Source organism: Narcine bancroftii, chromosome 7 (assembly GCF_036971445.1).
Source record: "Narcine bancroftii isolate sNarBan1 chromosome 7, sNarBan1.hap1, whole genome shotgun sequence".
Taxonomy (NCBI): Eukaryota; Metazoa; Chordata; class Chondrichthyes; order Torpediniformes; family Narcinidae; genus Narcine; species Narcine bancroftii.
The window spans coordinates 76741121-76764669 of NC_091475.1; the positions used below are offsets into that span (position 1 = coordinate 76741121).

At 42.8% G+C, this 23549-nt stretch overlaps 1 protein-coding gene across 11 annotated transcripts in view; it reads right to left on the reverse strand.

Annotated features, from left to right (window-relative positions):
* Window positions 1-23549, reverse strand: part of atp11a (ATPase phospholipid transporting 11A) — a 213865-nt gene that overhangs the window by 95164 nt on the left and 95152 nt on the right. For all 11 annotated transcript variants that reach the window (XM_069890379.1, XM_069890390.1, XM_069890380.1 and 8 more), the window contains 4 exons: window positions 13228-13278; window positions 12045-12109; window positions 8291-8372; window positions 3877-4027 (listed from right to left, as the gene is read on the reverse strand). In XM_069890379.1, the coding sequence (XP_069746480.1) occupies window positions 3877-4027; window positions 8291-8372; window positions 12045-12109; window positions 13228-13278 (349 nt within the window). The remainder of the gene's footprint in view (window positions 1-3876; window positions 4028-8290; window positions 8373-12044; window positions 12110-13227; window positions 13279-23549) is intronic.

A 23549-nucleotide genomic window follows, 5' to 3' on the forward strand; every position in this document is an offset into this window, starting at 1 on the left:
AAGATGGTAAGAGGCAGTCAGCCTTTTCCCATAGAGGGGAAATGTCAAATACCGAAGGGGAAATGATAATGCATTTCTTGAGATATACATTGCATAATGCACATACGTATCAAAATTCTTAATTGCTGCAGCCAAACATGTACTTACTTACAAAATATACCTGATATTAAAAAAAAGTACAAAAGATAAACAGATGACAAATATTTGCATCAAGAAGACCGTCCTTTTTTGGTGTTTGAGCAATCCTTAATTAGTGTAACGCGAGCACGATAGCTGTGGAAAGAAACTGCTTTTGAACCAAGAGGTGCTGGTCTTCAGATGTCTGTACCTTTTACCTGAAGGGAGCAGTGAAAAAAGGTTGTGACCAGGGGGATAAGTGTCCTTTACAATGTTGGCTGTCTTCTTGAGACAGCACCTCACATCGATGTCTGTAATGGATGGAAGGTGTAATACGAATGTGGGGGACGTCTGAAAGGAAATTTGTGAGGTGGGTTTTTTTTTTATGTTATCAAGAGTGGTAGGGCTCCTGAAACTTGCTGAGGGAGGTGAAAAAAGCAGTGCTCAAGAAGTATTTCACAAACACATGCTCAGGGTCAGGGGATCAATTTTGACTTGATGAGTCCAAAGCTGCAGGTCATGAGAAACAGCAGGTGTTGAAGCTGCAATACAGCACTCTATACTGGCTGATCTCATGAAACCGTGAGCAATTGGCAGAGATGAGCAAACTGACATCCAAAAGATTAGATCAATCTTTTGTACTATTGCCAGTAGTTGGGGATAATGACAGACAGCTTGCAGAAGGAAGACGCAACAAAACTTTTACATCTGTTGAACCACATCATATTCAAGGCAGAGACAGAGAATTTGGGGGGGGGGAGGGGTGGTGGGGGAATTAAGTAAATGAGAGAAATACAGGATTAGAGCAGAAGATTGGCACTGAGCAGCCAGAGGCAGCTATCAGGAGGAAGAACTGACAGCTCCCTTCCTTTTTAATCTTTGTGATCCTGTTCGGAAGAATTGGGACAAATCCAATCCAGCTAATTGCAGCTCAATGGGGCCCTTATCAAGTGACAGTGCTTTCCAATCACTTGATCAGTCAAGTGTAGTTTGGGATTTTCTGGTCCTACTTGGCTCCTGTCCTGAATGTCTAGTTGTAGCAAATGCATTTGTGGTAATTTACCAAAATTCTCTGGTCTCTGAGCAGGTTCTAGCAGATATGAAGACAGCAAATACAATGCCAATGCTCAAAAAAAATGATGTCACCAAAGGCAGCGAACTGTAGGGTGTGAGCTTAATCCCTGAAGTTAGGAAAAGGTGGTCATCACTCATGAAGAAATTACAATACATCAGGATAAAAAAATTCCATCGTGCAGATGCTATATGGATTGAGGATAGCCCAGTCCTGTTTAATTAACTAACTGGAGTTCTTGGACGATTCAATGAGCTCAGTGGTTAGAGGGGAACAGGTGGAAATTAGATTTCCAGAAGGCATTCGACAAGATGCCACACTAAAGACTTCTGTGCAGGATACCTGCCAATGTACTTGTCCTCACTGAGGGACAGAGGTGGAGAAGGTTGGCACCTTCAAGTTCCTATATTTCTACATATTGGAGGGTCTCTCCTGCCGCCAACACATTGAGGCAACCATGAAGGAGGCGGCACACTAACACCTCTACTTCCCATGGAGTTTGAGGAGATTTGGCATGTCATCAAATACTCTATCAAATTTTTACAGGTGCACTGTGAAAAGCATATGAACTGACTTGGTAAACAGCCTGGTTTGGTAATTTGAGCACCCAGAGCCCAGATGTCTGCAGAAGATGGTAAATGTAGCCAAGTCCATCACAGGTTCCAATCTTTCATCCACTGAAGTCATCCAACATCAAAGGATCCCTGTCACCCAAGATAGGCAAAAGACACAGAAATCCAGCACCTCCAGGTTGAAGAGCCGTTTCTTTCCAACAGCAATCGGAGATTTCAACATCTCTTCAAGATTGTAATCTCGAACTATAACACCACAAAAAGTCCTGTCTGCACCACTGAAGTGGGATTTTTTCCTTGGACTACTGTTAATATTTACTATATCGCACTCTACACTGGCTGAATTCGAGAAACTGCAAGCAACTGGCAAAGCTGAGCAAATTGACGTACAAAAGATCAGATCAATCTTCTGATTTTTTTATTATTATATTTTCCATACAACAAGTTAACTTGTTCATTTTTATACCAAATACCTGCTTGGCTGAAGCAAGCAACAATTTTGCATACACGTCCATTATGGCAAATACCATCATGAAAAATGCATGGATTTGGTCAATGTGTTGGCATGGATAGAGGACTGGTTCTCTAATGCAAGGCTGAGTTGAGAGAAATTGGCATTTCTGTGGTTGGCAGTTGGTAGCGTGCCACAGAGATCAGTGCTGGACCCTTCATTATTCACAATATACATGAATGATTTGGAGGATGGGACCAAAGGCAGGGTTGTGGTCTGGTGTTCTAGCCTCAATACTGTTGAGGCCAGATGCCAGCTCTTACTCATGGGCACCTACTCAGATCTACCCCAAATCAAGATCCCACTAAACAGCATCAGGATATCTTCTCCTATCCTATCACAAACCTCATCATGATGTGATCTCCCTGCCACTATCTCCCTACCCCACACTGCCTGCTTCAGTCTCATCCCCAAAATTCGTAAACAGAATTGTCCTGGCTGACCCAGCATTACTGCCTTCTCGTGCTTCACCGAACCTACTCCCTTGTACTAGGACACCATCTTGTCCCCCTTGCTCAGTCTCTTTCCCCCCTACATCTAGGACACCACTCACATTCTCCACCTCTCTGAACTCCAATTCTCCACCTCACACCACTTCATCTTCACCATAGATATGCAATCAATTACACATCCATTCGTCAGAAGGAAGCCTTTGGGGTCCTCCACTTCCTGTCCAGTCCCATCAACCAACACTCCCCACCACTTGGCAGCAACTTTTCTCATCCTTAACTCCTTTGACTCCTCCTATTTCCTCCTGATTCATGCACACTTGGGAGTGAACTACACGTCTTTTTGTCAGGTATGTGGGACAGTCCCTGTTCCAATCGTACTCAAGCATCGCTCCCCAACTCTTTCTCCACTACACTGATGACTGTATTGGCACCACAATTTCACTCACTTCACTATCAACTTCAACTCTGCTGTTACATTTAACTGGACTGTTTATGACACATCTATCCCCTTTCTGGATTTCACTGTTTCCATCTCAAGAGACAAGCCATTCACTGACTTCTATAACAAATTACAAAACTCACAGCTACCTGGATTAAAACATTTCCCAGCCAGTTTCTTGCAAGAATGCAAAGCCTTTCTCAATTCCTCCACCTCGTCCACCCCCAGGATAAGAACTTCCACTTCAGAACATCTGAAAAAGTCCTCTCTCCTCAATAAACATTCGTTGATAAACCTCAAAGTAGTATCTCCTCCATTTCTCATACTCTGATCTTTCCTCCAAGCAGCACAAAAAGAGGCTCTCTGGTCCTCACTTTCCACCCCACCAGCCTCAGCATTTAATACATTCCCCAACTTCAGCACAAACCCACCACCAGCCACAGATTCTCTACCACACCCCTATCCACAGGGATCAGTCTCTGAAATACCCTGGACTGCTCTCCCCTCTCCATCTACCCCCTCAGTCATTTCTTGTTGTCACCTTGATGAAGAGTTCAGCCCCAAAATGTTGGCTATACATTGTAAACACTATGATACCTGCTGAGTTCTTACAGCATTTTGTGTTTGTGTTTGTCAAATTGTAAGATCCTGATTTTTTTTTTTGGAACTTTTATGAAGATTAGACTCAAATTACAATTCACATTATCATTTACCTTATTTTTTTGACGTTCTGTATGTGTTTTCATGTTAAACCATGGCTCATCTCTCATGGGATCACTCTGCCAGACATATTTTAGGACAGTAGCTATCAAAGCTTTACCAATCAAGATACACAAGTACACAACGAGGAATGCATTCATTGATCTGTTAAGGAAACCATAAATTAATCAGGAGATGTGTCAGAATCTTTGCCATACTTTTGCACACATTCTATGTCCTAACTGTGAACCTCAGGGTGTTCATATTGGTTTACTATCAAGCTCTCCTACAGAGTAATGCAAATGCACTGGTTCTTCAATATGACATGAAACTGAACAGTAATGATATTATTTAATGGACATGAACAACCAGGAAAAACTGGGGAAACAACAATCTCATTGGTGGTTTAATTGCAAGGTCTCTGAAGGAAGAAATCTTCATCTCACTGTCCGATCAGTCTTTTGCCGACTTTCTCACCTGTGAAGGAGTCACAGAGTCACACCATTCAGTCCACCATATTCTTGATGACCCGTGGACATTAATCCCACCTTCCAGCACATGACCTTTAGCTTTCTCTACAGAGGTGATTTAAGTGCTTGCCAAGACACCCCATAAATATGGTTCATGGTTCTGCTTTCATTCTCTCCAGCTGTGCACTCCAGGCTGAGAGAGCCCTACATCTCTGCTCTAATTTCTTTTAAACCTCTTCATATAAATCCATATCCTTTAGCTTTGTTCACCTCTGATAAGGGGGGGGGGGGGATGTTTCCGATAGTCTGCCCCATCTGAACATCAATTTTAAATACCTCAGCATGATGCAGGGTCTTGACCCAAAATGTCTATTAAGGATCCCAACCCAAAATACTGACTGAGCACTTTTCTCCATGGATGCTGCCTGGCCCACTGTGTCCCTCTTGATAATCACTCAAGATTCCAGTGTCTGCAATTTTTGTGTTTCTGATCTATTCCCTTCTACCTGAACATAGTCCATATTCCTCCATTCCAAATCTAGACATGTGCCTATCCAAATACCTCTCAAGTGTGACCATCATATCTCCTTCCTCAACAGGAACATTCCAAGCATCCACCACTCACTATGTGTTTTTTTAAAAATTGCTTTAATTAAAACTTTCCCCCTCTGACCTTCAAGCCATTTCATGTTGAACATTACCACTCTGGACAAAAGACTAGCTACACCTCATAATTTTAGATATTTCATTCAGGTCACCTTCAATTTCCAGCACTTCAGAGTAAACAATACAAATCTCCCCAGTCTCTCTTTCTCACTAACACACCCGAATTCTGGCCACATCAAACCTCTTCTGCACCCACTTCAAAGCCTCCACATCTTTCATATAATTTTGGGAACCAGAACTAATGCACAATATTCCAAATGTGACCAAACCAAAGAATTATACAGCTCCAAGTTGACCTGATATACTCTATGTCCTGCCTTTGTAACCATTCGATCCACAAATCCATAGGATGCCACTTTTAGGGAGCTATAGATTTCCATCCCCAAAATCCCCCAGGATGTCAGAGTATAACCCAGTGACAGTTAGTAAACTCAGAGAGGCAAGCAGGACCATGGGTAGTAGAAATCAGGATTTAATACCAGTAGCATAAAGGAGAAGAAACAGGAGATGACGGGAGTGATAAGGTAAACTATCAGGACCATGGGTAGTAGAAATCAGGATTTAATACCAGTAGCATAAAGGAGAAGAAACAGGAGATGACGGGAGTGATAAGGTAAACTATCAGGACCATGGGTAGTAGAAATCAGGATTTAATACCAGTAGCATAAAGGAGAAGAAACAGGAGATGACTGGATTGATAAGGTAAACTATCAGGACCATGGGTAGTAGAAATCAGGATTTAATACCAGTAGCATAAAGGAGAAGAAACAGGAGATGACTGGATTGATAAGGTAAACTATCAGGACCATGGGTAGTAGAAATCAGGATTTAATACCAGTAGCATAAAGGAGAAGAAACAGGAGATGACTGGATTGATAAGGTAAACTATCAGGACCATGGGTAGTAGAAATCAGGATTTAATACCAGTAGCATAAAGGAGAAGAAACAGGAGATGACTGGAGTGATAAGGTAAACTATCAGGACCATGGGTAGTAGAAATCAGGATTTAATACCAGTAGCATAAAGGAGAAGAAACAGGAGATGACTGGATTGATAAGGTAAACTATCAGGACCATGGGTAGTAGAAATCAGGATTTAATACCAGTAGCATAAAGGAGAAGAAACAGGAGATGACTGGATTGATAAGGTAAACTATCAGGACCATGGGTAGTAGAAATCAGGATTTAATACCAGTAGCATAAAGGAGAAGAAACAGGAGATGACTGGAGTGATAAGGTAAACTATCAGGACCATGGGTAGTAGAAATCAGGATTTAATACCAGTAGCATAAAGGAGAAGAAACAGGAGATGACGGGAGTGATAAGGTAAACTATCAGGACCATGGGTAGTAGAAATCAGGATTTAATACCAGTAGCATAAAGGAGAAGAAACAGGAGATGACGGGAGTGATAAGGTAAACTATCAGGACCATGGGTAGTAGAAATCAGGATTTAATACCAGTAGCATAAAGGAGAAGAAACAGGAGATGACGGGAGTGATAAGGTAAACTATCAGGACCATGGGTAGTAGAAATCAGGATTTAATACCAGTAGCATAAAGGAGAAGAAACAGGAGATGACGGGAGTGATAAGGTAAACTATCAGGACCATGGGTAGTAGAAATCAGGATTTAATACCAGTAGCATAAAGGAGAAGAAACAGGAGATGACGGGAGTGATAAGGTAAACTATCAGGACCATGGGTAGTAGAAATCAGGATTTAATACCAGTAGCATAAAGGAGAAGAAACAGGAGATGACGGGAGTGATAAGGTAAACTATCAGGACCATGGGTAGTAGAAATCAGGATTTAATACCAGTAGCATAAAGGAGAAGAAACAGGAGATGACGGGAGTGATAAGGTAAACTATCAGGACCATGGGTAGTAGAAATCAGGATTTAATACCAGTAGCATAAAGGAGAAGAAACAGGAGATGACGGGAGTGATAAGGTAAACTATCAGGACCATGGGTAGTAGAAATCAGGATTTAATACCAGTAGCATAAAGGAGAAGAAACAGGAGATGACGGGAGTGATAAGGTAAACTATCAGGACCATGGGTAGTAGAAATCAGGATTTAATACCAGTAGCATAAAGGAGAAGAAACAGGAGATGACGGGAGTGATAAGGTAAACTATCAGGACCATGGGTAGTAGAAATCAGGATTTAATACCAGTAGCATAAAGGAGAAGAAACAGGAGATGACGGGAGTGATAAGGTAAACTATCAGGACCATGGGTAGTAGAAATCAGGATTTAATACCAGTAGCATAAAGGAGAAGAAACAGGAGATGACGGGAGTGATAAGGTAAACTATCAGGACCATGGGTAGTAGAAATCAGGATTTAATACCAGTAGCATAAAGGAGAAGAAACAGGAGATGACGGGAGTGATAAGGTAAACTATCAGGACCATGGGTAGTAGAAATCAGGATTTAATACCAGTAGCATAAAGGAGAAGAAACAGGAGATGACGGGAGTGATAAGGTAAACTATCAGGACCATGGGTAGTAGAAATCAGGATTTAATACCAGTAGCATAAAGGAGAAGAAACAGGAGATGACGGGAGTGATAAGGTAAACTATCAGGACCATGGGTAGTAGAAATCAGGATTTAATACCAGTAGCATAAAGGAGAAGAAACAGGAGATGACGGGAGTGATAAGGTAAACTATCAGGACCATGGGTAGTAGAAATCAGGATTTAATACCAGTAGCATAAAGGAGAAGAAACAGGAGATGACGGGAGTGATAAGGTAAACTATCAGGACCATGGGTAGTAGAAATCAGGATTTAATACCAGTAGCATAAAGGAGAAGAAACAGGAGATGACGGGAGTGATAAGGTAAACTATCAGGACCATGGGTAGTAGAAATCAGGATTTAATACCAGTAGCATAAAGGAGAAGAAACAGGAGATGACGGGAGTGATAAGGTAAACTAGTAACATGATAAGAATTCAGCAGCAGGTGATTCAGACAGAGGCAGTGTAACAAGAGGAGAAGTCAATGCTAGGGTCATGACCTGAAGGTCAACCTGGAGGTCACAACTGAAAATAGTGAAGAGTCTGGTTCAATTTCAAGGAGATTGAGAAACAGGATCAGCGCAAATAACTAAATGCAATGATTTTGGACTTGCCAATATTTAATGCCAAAAAGTTAAAAGCATTCGGACAGAAATAAATTATACTAATGAAGAGTAAAAATACGAAACCATTGTATAACACGAGGAATACATTCTCATCCATTTAATTCAATGTTACTAGGTGAGTGATCAAGCAGGGGATAGTTAGAACCTCACTTTTCCACAGCAGAACGTTTCTGTGACTTGGATTGATAATTCAATGCCATCTTGGTTTCCATACCTGTATATATTGCCACACCTGAAAAACAAACAAACTATATTGGAGCAAGATACAAATTAAATGAAAGAGCACAACATACCAATGCAAAAATTAACAATTCTTAGAGATTTTCAAAACTACACTACTAAATTATCAATGGATTACAATCAATCAACGACCTATTATTAACTCACCAAAGTCACACACCCACGTATAGTTTCTGGAGTTTTTTGAAGTTGGTCTTCCCAAGGAGGGCCATTGCTTATGCAAGCAAAAATTAGTTAACTTTGGTTGAAGTTAATCATCTATCCAAATATTCCTAACAAGGGGTGGAAAATTCAAAATTTCCAAAGAAATCTGTGGACTTTATTGTTACTATATTTAAACAGCATACTTGCACAATAATAATGTCTGCCTTATGTTCTTTCACAAAGAACTACAAATTGTCTACTGGAGATTCAAAGATTAAATCAGAAGCAAAAATGCATAGACCTCAGAAGGAAAGGACTTTACTGAATCAAAATGATTTTATTGGCCACTCATTCTTTTAACTTGCTCAACTTTCCAATACAATCATGGCCAGAACAGCACACAATATTCCACGTGTTGCTGAACAGAACAACTTTTACACTCCACGTCCCTCAAGGCGTCTGCCTTCAATACCACATGTCCCACTCACATTATCACTTGTAATGAGCCACAGATTTCCACCCCAAAATCCCCCTTGACATCAACAGAATACAGCCAGTGAGAATTACAGTTAGGGTAGCAGTTAGTGCAATGCCTTTACAGTGCCAACGATCGGGACTGGGGTTCAAATCCAGGAGTAACCACCTTAACAGAGAAACAGTAAGCATTAGTAAGATTTTTCAATAGTAGGTGAGGCAAAAAAAAAGCAAATATGCTATTTTGTCCTTTAAACAATCTTCCATTCAATACAAAATACCAGATCCTGAATCACAATACAGTTCCATGATCGCCTCTCAAAACTAGACGTCAGCCTATCCATATTCTGATTCAGTACCTTGGTTGCTTCTGCCTTTTTGTGGGAGAGTCTTCCACAGGTTCACTCATCTTGTGCCAAATAAACTGTATTCAGAGACTGTCACCCAGTTCCAGATCCCCCAAACAGGATCAACATAGCTTGAGGAAGGGGTCAGGCCCAAAACTTCGGTAATGCATTAATAATCCAATGGAGGTGCGAGACTGGTTGAGTTACTCTTGCATTTCTGTGTTTTGATTAATATCCTGTCCAACAAGCCCCCTCAGAATTTGTATACATCAATGAGACCTCCACTCGTGAATGTAGCACTGGTTAATTCAATCTCACTTTGTTCAACAACTCTGCAATTCCACAAATCAATCTGGTGAACATTTGTTACATTCCTTCCATGGAAACTGCAGTCAATACTCCAAGTGCTGTTTCAATGGCCCACCGTGGGTGGTCAACCTTCGCCAAACCTCTGAATTAAGGACAATATATCTTCTGTGATGATGCAATAAACAAAGATGATACCAAATATCCATAATAAAAATTGTCAGTTCACTGAGGCCAAGCATCTTCAAATCTCTCAGCCTGTGATGGCAACCATATCCTTCCATGCAGAGGGCACTGATCTACCAAGACCTACTCGTTAACCACTGAAAAGCGAAGATGTCAGAGAGGAAAATAAACAAAATCAGGAAGACAATTAAAAGATCATGAACAAATCATTCTTTTATTCCATATGCTCGCTTCAAAAGAAAAACAAACAGGATCACACATCAGCCCCTTATGTCATCCTGGCATTGAAGATAATTGATTCTTCACCTCACGTCCACTTTTCTGTCCAAACAACTATCCATTATTTCATCGTGTTCAAAATAACCAGGGCTTTCTCCAGAAGCATCTAATCGCCAATGAGTCATCTTTAGTTTCTTAATTCTTCCTAACTAAAGCAGTTAAACAATACAAGGGCAGCATGGTTGGCCTAATGATTAACGCCACACCTTTGCAGCACAAGCTATCGCGACTGGGGTTTGAATCTCGCGCTGACTGTAAGCAGCTCATGTGTTCTCCCCATGTCTGCATGGGTTTTCCCCAGGGACTCTGGTTTCCTGCCACTTTTTGAAACGTACTGGGGGTGTAGGTTAATTCGATGGCACAGACTCCTGGGCCATAATGGCCTGTTACTGTGCTGTATGTATGTCTAAATAACTAGTTTCACCGTTCTAAATCATTTTCATTCTCCTGAAAAAAAAAGCTCTCCAAATTAGGCTTTCTGCTTTTGATTGCAAGAAGTGGATCTTACATGATGAATGCTCAGATCAGCCACTCAAAGTGCTGGAGAAAGTCAACTTTTAGGTAGCCTCTGTGGAAATAATGTTTCAGGTTGGGGAAAAAACCCTTCACCAGAAATAACAAATACCAGGCAGTCACCTGAAAAAGGTTAGGGGCAGGGGACGAGCATTGGCTGGCTGGTAATAGGTGGTGGGGGGGGGGGAAAGAAAAGGATTTGAAGTGATACAGGAAGGGACAGCCGGTTGAGAAAGACTATCTAATAAGAGGAAGGAAGGGAAGGGGTTGGTGGGCTGGAGGAAGGAAGTTGTGACTGACAAGCAGGTCAGAAGTCTTAGGGTCATAGCAGAGGAGCAATTAAGCGAAAGAAGAAGGAAAAGAGGGCATAAAAAAACAGGTTCATGAAATTGGAGGTCAATATTAACTGCCTGGTTGTACACTGCAAAGGAATACAAGGTACTGTACCTTCATTTTTCATTATCTTAACCTGGCAGTCCATGGGGCCATGGAGAGGCATGCCAGTTTGGCAATCGGGGTGAAATTGAAGTGGTTGGCCACTGTGAGATCCTTGCTATTGCAGTGGACAGAAGTGATTCCCCAGTCTCTGTTCAGTCTCCCCAATGTGGAAGAGGCCACATCAGGAGCACCAAATGACTCTCAGAGACACAAGTAAAATGTTGCTCAACTTAGAAAGTCTACGGCAGGGTCTGAATAATGGTGAGGGAGGAGGTAAGGGCACAAGTGTGGCATTTCTTACAGTCACAGGGGTAGCCACCAAGAGACAATCTTGGAAGGCATGAGTGGATGAAGGAGTCATGGAGGGAGTGAGCCCTACGGTAAAAGGAGAGGGAAGGGGAAGTTGTGTCTGGAGGTAGGATCCTGTTGTGTCTAGTGGCAGAAATTGCAGAAGCTGGTAGAGTGGAAGGTGAGGATGAGGGGAATCCTGGCCTTCTTATATCATGGGGTGAGCTGGGGGGGGAGGGTGGAGGCGAGAAATCAGGCCGAGGGCAAATGTGTCAGAAGCGGAGGAGATGCTGCTAAGAGAATGTTATAGTGCTGCTGCTTTGGGTTAAGCAGAGTGAGCATATATTTAAATGCTGGAATCAGCACGATTGTCACAATCAGAAGAGAACCAACAGATAACAAAACTATTGTGATTGGCAGAGAAACTCAGACTTCAAGTAAAAACAAGGAGAAACTGGAGGAGCTTAGCAGGTCAGGCAGCATCCATGGAGATTGTCAATCAATATTTCAGTGAAGGTCTGTTGGCGCTCCTGCATGGAGGTCAAAGGGAAGATACAGCAGGAAGTGCTTGAGGGGGTGGAAGGGTGGAAAGTAGCAAGGACATGCTCATACCAGAGGAAGGTAAATGATCACCACCGGGAATGAAGCCACAGACACACACAAACACAGAAAATAAAAATTTTTTTTACCATAAATAGCCTGGGTATTTTTTAACGTTGCTCCCCTTAGCAGCACATTTTCTGATTCCAAAGGCCTGTGGAAAATTTGAAAAGTTATTGAAAAACTAGAGATTTAAAAAAATTTGGAAGCTTTAGATGACTTGTTTTGTAAATTGAAGCTGGGAATCTCCTCAGCCAAGGTTGAGCTTCGGCAAATCAATGAGGGAGTGGAAAAGCATAGGGCAGATTAAAAGACCCAAGGATTCCATAAAGCCAATGAGACACGATGAAGGGAAGATATAGTTGTGGAGGGTCAGGGCAAAATATTAGACTAAATGGGGACAGGACATATTACCCAACATTAGGCAAAAGCATCACCGGAGGAAAATCCCAAGGAACAGCTCCCACCACTGGGGAACTATTCTCCATTCTCAGGCTCATTAGATGCCTTCCACATACAGGATTGCCATGCAGGCAGCTAGTCAAACTGCTGCCAAACATCTCCAGCAACCTGATTTCCAACAGGAACCCCAGTGCTGTTCATGTGGAGTTGCTTTTCCACACCAATGTGCAAAATTTGCCCAAGTTTCTCTGATTTCCTTCTCAATCTTGAAAAAAAATGTTAATAAGCCATCACAAAGTGCCACTCAGGCAGTAGGCAAGAACAACAATCTGGAGGGAGTGAAATGGAAACATGAAACATTACAGCACAGGAACAGGCCCTTCAGCCCACCATGACTATGCTGAACATGATGCCCATAATGAAAAGACAACTCTGCTGCTTGCACCCAATACCCTCTATCCCTATTACGTTTCTATCTTGAAGCCTCTTAAATGCTACCCCTGGCAGCCCGTTCCAGGCACCTACCGCTCTGTGCATAAAAAGAAACTTGGTCAGTGTGGGCAGGGCCATGCTTTAACATTTATGTTATACAATCTGGTCAATGTAAACTCCTGTTCTTTATACATACAGGTAAACCCCGCTTTATGAATACTTGAATTACGAAAATTCAACAAGAAACCAGTGTTCACTTTTACGAAGAAATTATAATGGGTTTTTGCTTTTACAAAAATTGCCTCCAATAGTAGCCAATTAGTCCTGGCTTTTCGAATTTTCAGTTTACTCATGGTTTCTCTGGAACGCTCTACCTCTGTAAAGCGGGGTATGCCTGTCATATAGAAAATTTCAGGAGGTGAATCTAATTCTACTTGCCTTACAATTGGCCCTTCTGATTCGGAGTAAAGAGTGATACGTCCAACAAAACTGCAAAAGAAAATACGATGTTGTTGGTGACATTTGAAGAAATTACAGATCAATTTTTTTTTCCTCCTTTCCCCACACTTTTCCACACCCACCCCCTCAACCCTACTTACGACAGGCGGATAAAACTGGCATTGTCATGGGGTATTTCAGCTCAACTTAGCCATGCTGACCATTCTGGGCTAGTTCCAGTTCCCTGCATTTGGTCTAGATCCTTCTAAATTGTTCCTATCCATCTATCTGTCCTAAAGTTTTTTCAACATTGAAATTGTGCCCACTTCTAATTTCTTCTTGAGGTTCAGTCTGCTTATGGATCACACCAAATGGAAAAAAGTTGCCCCTCAGGCAAATCAAAACCTTTCCCCTCCCACCCTAAACCTATGCCTTTTTGTTTCAGAAAGGAATTTCCTGAGGAAAATATGAGCTTTCACCTGTACCTTTTGATTTATAAGCATTGATGAGATCACCCCTCAGCCTCTTCTGCTCTGGGGAGTAATTTCCTTTCTTTGGCTTGGCTTCGTAGACGAAGATTTATAGAGGGGTAATGTCCATGTATAGACCCAGACAAACCAACTTCTCCCTGTAACTCAAGCCCTCTAATCTCAGCAAAATCTTGGTGAACCTGCTCAGCATCCCTTCCAACATTGATGTTCTTCTGACAGCTGGGTGACCAGAACTGTGTGGTTCATTAACACCTTGTAAAATTGAATCATTTGATCCCAACTTTTGTTCTCAATACTCTATCCCAATGGAGGCAAATGTGTCATTTTCTTGCTTTTCATCTTGCCCACCTTAGTTGCCACTTTCAAGAAACAATGTACCTGTATGCATGGGTTTCTCTGTTCTAAACACTCTCCTGGGCCCAAGTGCTGCCCTGGTTTGATTCAAAGTGCAACTCCTCGCACTTGCCAGAGTTAAATTCCATTTGCTTCTTCTTAGTTCACCTTCGTATCTGGTCCCTGTTGGAAACTTAGACATCTTTCTTCACTGTCCATGATACCATCAATTTTGGTGGCATCTGTATATTTGATAATCATGTTAACTGCACTATCATGCAAACTGTTAATATGGATGACAAACAACAATTAAAAAAATAGTTCCCCGACTACCCTCTGATTCTTCCTCCAAGCCATTTACGAATCCAATGGGAAGGACCCCTGTGATCTAACCTTCCAGACTAATCTTTTATGCAGGACCTTGTCGAAGGCCTTGTTGAAGTCCATTTATACAATGTCCACTAACCTGTCCTCAAAATTACAATGACCATTTAACCTCCCAACCTGCTCAAAATTGGGATATGGGAGAAAACCAGACCACCCAGAGGAAACCTAAAAGGTCCCAGGGAGATAGTGGTAAACTCCACGCCACCTCAGGAATGAACCAGGATCCCTTGTGCCAAGGCAGCAGCCCCTTTGCCCCACTTTGTCAGCCCCATTGCCTATTCTCCTGCACAGACTAACTGCACTGATCCATTCAAGCACTTCAAATGGACTTCAGAACCCTGGGGGGTGGGGGAGGGGGGTGGGGAAACAAGTGGGGTTTTGGGAGAGATAGAGAAATGATTTAACCCCTTTTACTAGCAATACAGCTGGGTGCTTTCAGATTTAATCTCACTCTATTGATAGTAACTAATGGAACATAGGAAATAGGAACAGGAGTAGACCAAAAATGGCTCATCGAGCCTGCACCGCCATTCAATACAATCATGGCTGATCTAATTTATGACCTAACTCCACCTACCTGCCTTCTCCCCATATCCCCTAATTCCTCTATCATGTAAAAGTTTATCTAACCGAATTTTAAATATGTTTAACGAGGCAGCCTCAACCACTTCCTTGGTTAGAGAATTCCAAACATTCACTACTCTCTGGGAAAAACTATTTTTCCTCATCTCTGTCCTAAATCTACTCCCCCCGAATCTTGAGACTGTGTCCTCTCGTTTTAGTTTCCCCGGCCAGCTCAAAAAACCTTCCTACATCTATCCTATCCATACCCTTCATAATCCTATATGTTTCTATAAGATCTCTTCTCATTCTTCTGAACTCGAGCGAAATCAATCCTAGACGATTTGATCTTTCATCATAAGTCAACCCCTTCATCCCAGGGATCAACCTAGTAAACCTCCTCTGGACCGTCTCCAAAGCCAGTATACCCTTCCTCAAATATGGAGACCAGATCTGGACACAGTACTCCAGGTGCGGTCTCACCAGTACCTTATACAGTTGCAACATTACCTCCCTACTCCTGAATTCAATTCCTCTAGCGATGAAGGCCAAGATTCCATTTGCCTTCTTAATAACCTGCTGCACCAGCAACCTAACTTTTTGGGATTCATGCACAAGCACTCCCAAGTCCCTCTGCACAACAGCATGCTGTAGTTTTTCACCCTTTAAATAATATTCAGCTCTTTTATTTTTCTTGCCAAAGTGGATAACCTCACACTTACTAACATTATACTCCATCTGCCAGACCTTTGCCCACTCATCCAGCTTAACTATATCCCTCTGCAGACTCTCCACATCCTCATTACAATTTGCTCTTCCTCTCAATTTGGTGTCATCCGCAAACTTGGCAACACCACATTTTGTCCCCTCCTCCAAGTCATCAATGTAAATGATGAACAGTTGTGGGCCTAACACTGACCCCTGCGGCACCCCACTTACCACTCTCTGCCAACCTGAAAAACTCCCACTTATCTCGACTCTCTGCCTCCTGTCAGACAACCAACTTTCAATCCAGGCCAATATACTTCCCCGGACTCCACTTTCCTGTAACTTACTGATAAGTCTCTTGTGCGGCACCTTATCAAACGCATTCTAGAAATCCAAATATACAACATCAACCTGTTCACCTCTATCTACCGCACCCATTATATCCTCAAAGAATCCTAACAAGTTTGTCAAACAAGATCTTCCCTTTCTAAAACCATGTTGCATCTGCCTGATTGAACCCTTACGTTCCAAAAGTTTCACTATTTCATCTTTAATGACGGCTTCAAGCATTTTTCCAATTACAGACGTCAAGCTAATTGGCCGATAATTTCCAGTCTTCTGCCTACATCCCTTCTTAAAAAGTGGCGTGACATTTGCTGTCTTCCAATCTGCCAGGACCTGCCCAGAATCCAAGGAATGTTGGTATATGACCACCAATGCATCAACTGTAACTTCTGCCATTTCCTTCAGAACCCTTGGATGCATATCATCAGGACCAGGTGATTTGTCTGGCTTTAGTCCCATTAGTTTCTCCATCACTACTTCCTTTGTAACAATTATTTTATCAAGGCCCTCCCCAACATTCGCATCCTTAACTCCGCACTTGGGCATGCTGGACATGTCTTCCACCGTGAAGACTGACATAAAATATTTGTTTAATGCCTCGGCCATTTCCTCATTTTTTGCTACCAGTTTTCCTTTCTCATCCTCCAAGGGTCCTATGTTAACTTAGGCCACCCTCTTTCGTTTTATATATTTTTGCTATAATTTTTTGCTTTCTGTTTTCATATTTTGTGCCAATTTTCTTTCATAATCCTTTTTCCCATTTCTTATTACCCGCTTTGTAACCCCTTGTCTCTTAAAGTTTTCCCAATCTTCCAGTTTCCCACTGTTCTTTGCAGCTTTGTACACCTGCGCCTTCAATTTTATACTGTCCTTATTTCCTTTGTTAACCACAGTTGATTTTTCCCTCTCTTGCTGCCCTTTTTCCTGACTGGAATATATTTTTGTTGAGCATTACAAAATATTTCTTTGAAAGCTTCCATTGTTCCTCAACTGTTTCATCAATTAGCCTGTGCTCCCAGTCCACTCTGCCCAATTCCTCCCTCATCCTATGGTAGTCACCCCTGTTTAAGCATAATATATTAGTTTTAGATCTAACTATTTCCCCTTCAATCTGAATGAGAAATTCAATCATACTATGATCGCTATTTCCCAGATGGTCTCTGACTATTACATCATTTACTCTACCTATCTCATTGCACAACACTAGATCCAGGAGAGCATTTTCTCTTGTGGGTTCCTTAACATGCTGCTCAAGAAAGCTATCGCGGATGCATTCTATGAAGTCCTCTTCCAGACTCCCACGACCAACTTGATTTTCCCAATCTACGTGGAAGTTAAAGTCCCCCATGACTACTGCCGTATCATTATTACATGCCTCACTTATCTCTCTATTTATTTCCTGTGCCACTAAACTATTGTTATTTGGTGGGCAATAGATAACACCCACCAATAATTTTTTCCCTTTGTTATTCTTTATCTCTACCCAAATGGACTCAACATTATGCTCTTTAGATCTTGTATCATTCCTCACTACTGCCTGGAGCTCATCTTTGATTAAGAGTGCAACTCCACCTCCCTTACCATCCTGTCTATCTCTTTGCACCACCTGATACCCTTGAAAGTTTAATTCCCATTTAGGGTCACCTTGTAGCCATGTTTCCGTGATGGCTACCAAATCATAGGCATGGGTACCGATTTGCACCTCAAGTTCACTAACCTTATTTCTAATACTGTGGGCATTCAGATAAAGTGCCCTTATGCTCTTTGTCCTTTTAATATCTAGTGACTTCTGTAACCTTTTCTTTTGATTTTTCTGCCCACTATTTTTCTTTGTAATTTTCTTAAGACTATCATTGACCCGAAAACTCACTGTACCATCTGATTTTTTACTTTCTCCTCCCAACATTACTTTTCCTATTTTACTTTTCCTGGCCATTACTTTTTCTTCCCTACCCTTTTCCCTATCACTCTGGTTCCCATATCCCTGCCAAATTAGTTTAAACCTTGTCCCACTGCTGTACCAAACATACTTGCCAAAATGTTGACACCTTTTGGATTTAGGTGCAACCTGTCCCTCTTGTAAAGATCATGCCTTCCCCAAAAGAGATCCCAATGATCCAAGAAGCCAAATCCTTGCCTTGTACACCAGCACCTCAGCCACATGTTCATTTTCCTTATCCTTACATTCTTTTCATCACTTGCATTTGGAACAGGTAGTAATCCCGAGATCACCACCCTAGCATTCCTGTCTTTCAGCTTTCGTCCCAGCTCACTGTAATCCCTTTTCATTACCTCCTCCCTTTTCTTGGTAATGTTATAATGGATAAATGTTTCGAAAAGTCTGCGATGAGGGCCAGGGTTTTGGAGAAGTTGTAGAGGGAGAGAGTAGCCATGAAGATCAAGACAGAGTTGAGACTAATTGAACATTCACTTATTGCAGGATTTTGTGAATAACAAATGAATAAAGATGATCAGAACAAGAATGGGAGGGGTTGTCAGAAGAATTCCCAAGGAGCAGCATTGAAAGAGCAGCTAGAGGGTCTCAGAAGGCAAGGCAGCATCCATGGAGAGAAATGATCATTTAACTTTTCTCTCAACTCAATATGATTCATCTGTGAAACTGTTTCCATAGACTGAATTCAAATTCTTCAACAACTGTCAATTTTATTTAAACGAAAGAAGGATTCCAGGAAGAATGTCATTTAGACAGGGTTCCCTATCAAAGAACATGTTGAGAGGGATTAGATTGGATACATATTGACAGAAATGAGAGCGAGGGCAGAGTAGGATATTAATGGCGAACTGGGATGAAACTGGGTGGAATATTAAATGCCATGAGAGACAAGGGAAGAATTAGATAGTCCAGGTCATGAAGGATAAGCATGATATTTCATGGATGCAATAAACAAAAAGCAGGCAGGATATTCAAGGTTTCAAGAGAGGAAAGTAGGATTAAAATATATTTTTAAAAAAATCAGAGGAGCACTGGGCTTCTCATGATCTTTTGCATAGTCAAACAGAATGGGTCAATCTTTTATCACTTATCATATTCCTCAGTTCTCTGAATATTAAAAAAAATTATTGATCCATGGAATGGATACATTCAGTGATTTAGTCTCTACAGCACTCCTGCAAAGATTCACCATCTTTGAGGCAAGAAAAATTCTCTTCTCAGTCCTGATTGGTTGGTCTATGATCTTGAGGTTGTGACTCGACATGTCTCCAGTAAAACAGTAAAAACACAATTCCTGCATTCATTCTGACAAGCCCTGTAAAATCTTTATACATTTCAAGAGAATGTTGTCCATTCTTCATTAAATATAGGTCTATTTCATCTCTCTCCTCAGAGAACAATTCTTCTCTGCTCGGAATCCATCTGGTGAAATCATCACAGCATCCCATATGCAAAAGACCACACCTAAACACAACATGCCATATGGAAAAGACCACACCTAAACACAACATCCCATATGAAAAAGACCACACCTAAACACAACATCCCATATGCAAAAGACCACACCTAAACACAACATCCCATATGCAAAAGACAACACCTAAAACACAACATCCCATGTGCAAAAAACCACACCTAAACACAACATCCCATGTGCAAAAGACCACACCTAAACACAACATGCCATATGCAAAAAACCACACCTAAACACAACATCCCATATGCAAAAGACCACACCTAAACACAACATCCCATATGCAAAAGACCACACCTGAACACAACATGCCATATGCAAAAAACCACACCTAAACACAACATCCCATATGCAAAAGACCACACCTAAACACAACATCCCATATGCAAAAGACCACACCTGAACAATATCCCATATGCAAAAGACAACACCTAAACACAACATCCCATATGCAAAAAACATCCAAAGAGCAGTCTCAAAAGGGCTCAATTTCATTGCAGCAGGTAATTTTCCACCTTGTACTCAAATCTTGCAACATTGGCCTTGCTTAATGATTTTCAGAACTGCATGTTAGTTTCAGTGACTGGTGTAAAAAGACATTGCATTCCCTCTGATGTTTAGTGGTTGGGTCACTGCTCAAGAACTATATACATTTCTAGTTTCTGTTCTCAGAAATGTAGGATTGAACTGCAGAAAGTGCAGAGGGGATTCAGAAGATGTTCCCTGGGGTGTTGTGTTTTACTGATGAGAAAATACTTGATAGACTAAGTTCGGAGAAAAAAGTTGAAGGGAACCTAACTGGAATGTGTAAAATTATGAGGGGCATGGATAAGGTACATGATATGAAACTTCTCCTTGTGCATCTAAAGCTGGAAGGTGCAAGTTCAGGGTGAAGTTTAGAAGTGATTGGAAGGAAGAACTTTATCTATTCAGAGGTTGGATGGAACTGGGATGCATTACCTGAGAAAGTTGTGGTGGCAGATATCACACAAGTTTCCCTCCCATTTATTGACTTCATCCACATGATCTGCAGCCTTGGAAAAATGGCCAACATGTTGAAGATTTACTCCACTCCATCAGGAAGAAGATTCACAATTGTGAGATCATACTCATGAAATTTAAGGATATTTTCCTTTAGGAGCGAGTATTAAAAGTAAGTTTACCATTTGATCCAATGTTATTTTTATTAGAGTATATTAAGTCGATTGCTTTGGGATTGAGATCGACTATGTACCAAATTGAATTTTTACGTTTGGCTCTTTGGCTGCTCCTAAAAAAATGTTTGGCTATTACATGGAAATCTGATTTGGTTTTGTAAATGCAAAGATGGCATACTGAAATGAAATTTTGCATTCCTTTAGAAAAGATCACATATAATTTGAGAGATGAATATCTTTTTTTGGTAAAACTATGGAGCCCATATTTAAAAACTCATGATTTATGATTTATACAAGTCATATGATTTAAAATTGCTTTAGACTCCTGAATGAATCTCACATTGGTAAATAATGTTGCTCTTACTTTGTTCTAACTGATCTCTCTCTCTGTAACCTACCACTCTGTACAGTATTTTACTGCTATACTATGGGTTGACTCGCAAAGTGAACTTTCTCACTGTCCCTCAGTACATGTGACAATAAACTTGAATGTTTAAGTATTCAGATGAGCATTTTAATTGCCTTGGCATTGAAGCTACAGATTAAGTACTGATACACTGGATTAGGAGATATAGGGACTGAATGGTAATTGTAGACCAGGTTAGCTGAGTGGCCCCATATCTGTGCTGTATTACTGTGAGTCAAGTGAACCAAAGTGGCAGAGAGAGATGGCAAACAGAGCATCATGGAGAGAAATGAAAAAACATCTACATTAGTAATAAATAGTGTAGTGGCAGCTACACTGTTCCTGAAAGAACACACATAACCAGATGGGTTGAGCTCAGTGAGCAGACTAGTTTATTGCAGGCTGCTGGGCTGTACTTATACTCACAGTCTGGAACTGGCTGAGAACCACGCTGGAGGGCGCTGACATCACTTGGGCGTCACGTGGTCCCCAGCACGAGCTTCTGAGCCCCGTGCTGGGAGGAAGAGAACAGCCCCGATAGCACCATTTTGGTCAGCTGCCTCGTCGTGTGGCTTACAAGCGAGGCTGTTTCGCCTGCCTAGTGGTGAGCCGCTACACAGCTCCCTCCAGAACCAGCACCAATGTCCTGTTTCGCCGGGCGGCCTCACTTCTTGGGCTGGGCTACGATCACGGGATCAGTGGGATCGAGGTGCGCTGGCTTCAGCCTGTCCACGGTAAACAGCTCCCGCCTGCTGCCAATGACCAGCATGAACATGGAGCTGGAACGCTGTACAACCCTGTACGGCCCCTTGTACGGTCGCTGCAGAGGTGCATGGTTGGGCCCCGCCGAATGAAAACGTACTTGGTGGAAAGCAGTTTGCCAGGAACATGAGACGGGTGGGTGCCATGCCTGGTCGGCGGTGGGGGTTTGAATGAATCCAAGCGGGCCCTGAGGTGAGGGTTTGTGAGGTGCGTTGACGAACTCACCAGGTAGTGCCAGCGGTGCACTGTAGACCAGCTCAGCAGATGACACCTGCAGATCTTCCTTGGGAGTGGAGCAGATGCCCAGGAGCACCCAAGGCAGTTTGTCCGCCCAGTCGGGAATGGTGAGGCAGGCCATAAGTGCTGACTTAAGGTGGCAGTGCAGACGTTCGACCACTCCATTGGCCTGCGGGTGGTAGGCCGTGGTGCGGTGTAGCTGGATCCCTAACCTGTTGGCGAGCTGTGCCCAGAGCGCAGATGTGAACTGGGCTCCCCGATCACTGGTGAGGTGATCAGGGACACCGAACTGGGCGACCCAACCATGCAACAGTGCTTGGGAGCAGGAGTCAGTGGGATCTGGCATCGGGATCACCTCAGGCCAGCGAGTGGTGCGGTCCACCATCGTAAACAGGTAACAGTTGCCCCGGGAAATGGGTAAGGGCTCGATGATGTCCACGTGAATGTGGCTAAACCATTCCCGGACATGCTAGAACTCCTGTATGGGCGCCCTCGTGTGCCTGTGCACCGTGGATGTCTGGCAATGGGTGCATGTTCTGGCCCAGCCCACGACCTGCTTCCACAGCCCATGCCATACGAACCGCTCTGACACCATCCAGACCGTGGATCTGATGGACGGATGTGAAAGGTCGTGGATGTGACGGAAGACCTGCCTGCACCACTGTTTGAGAACCACTGGTCATGGGGAGCCCATGGATATATCGCACAGGATGGTGCCTTCGCCGTTCAGAGTCGGGAGGTCTCAGCACCGCAGGCCCGTGATGGCGGTTTTGAAGGCCCTCGTCTCCTCAACAGACTTCTGGTCCTGGGCGAGCTGGTCGAAGTCAAGGACGGGCGTCAGCGCGCAGATGGCTGTTCATGAGAGTGCATCAGCTACCACATTGTCCTTCCCCGCATTGTGCCGAATGTCGGTGGTAAACTCCGACACGGAGGAGAGGTGACGCTGCTGGCGTGCCGACCAGGGATCCTTTGCCATCGCGAGTGCCTGGGTGAGGGGTTTGTGGTCGGTGAAGATGGTAAAAGCCCTCCCCTCCAAAAAATAGCGGAAATGCCGCATCGCCAGGTACATACCCACTAACTCATGGTCAAAGGCTCTATACTTGTGTTCCGGCGGGCGGAGCAGGCAGCTGAAGAATGCCAGCGGCTTCCAAAGTCCATTCACCTGCTGCTCCAGGACGACACCGACAGCTGTGGCAGAGGCATCGACAGAGAGTGCCATATGTAGGTCGGTGTGCGGGTGGGTGAGCATGGAGGTGTGACGAGGACATCCCTGGTGGCCTCTAATGCGGTGCAGGCTTCTGGGTTCCAAGCGAGCGTTTTGTGCTTGGCTGTGATGAGGGCGAATAGCAACTGCATGATGCACGCAGCTCCCGGGATGAAGGGGTTGTAAAAATTGACCATACCCATGAACTTCTGCAGCCCCTTGAGGTTGTCCGAGCGTGGGAACTCCCTGATAGCTGCGACCTTCACAGCAGCGGGTGTGGCTCCTTCAGCCATGATGGTATGG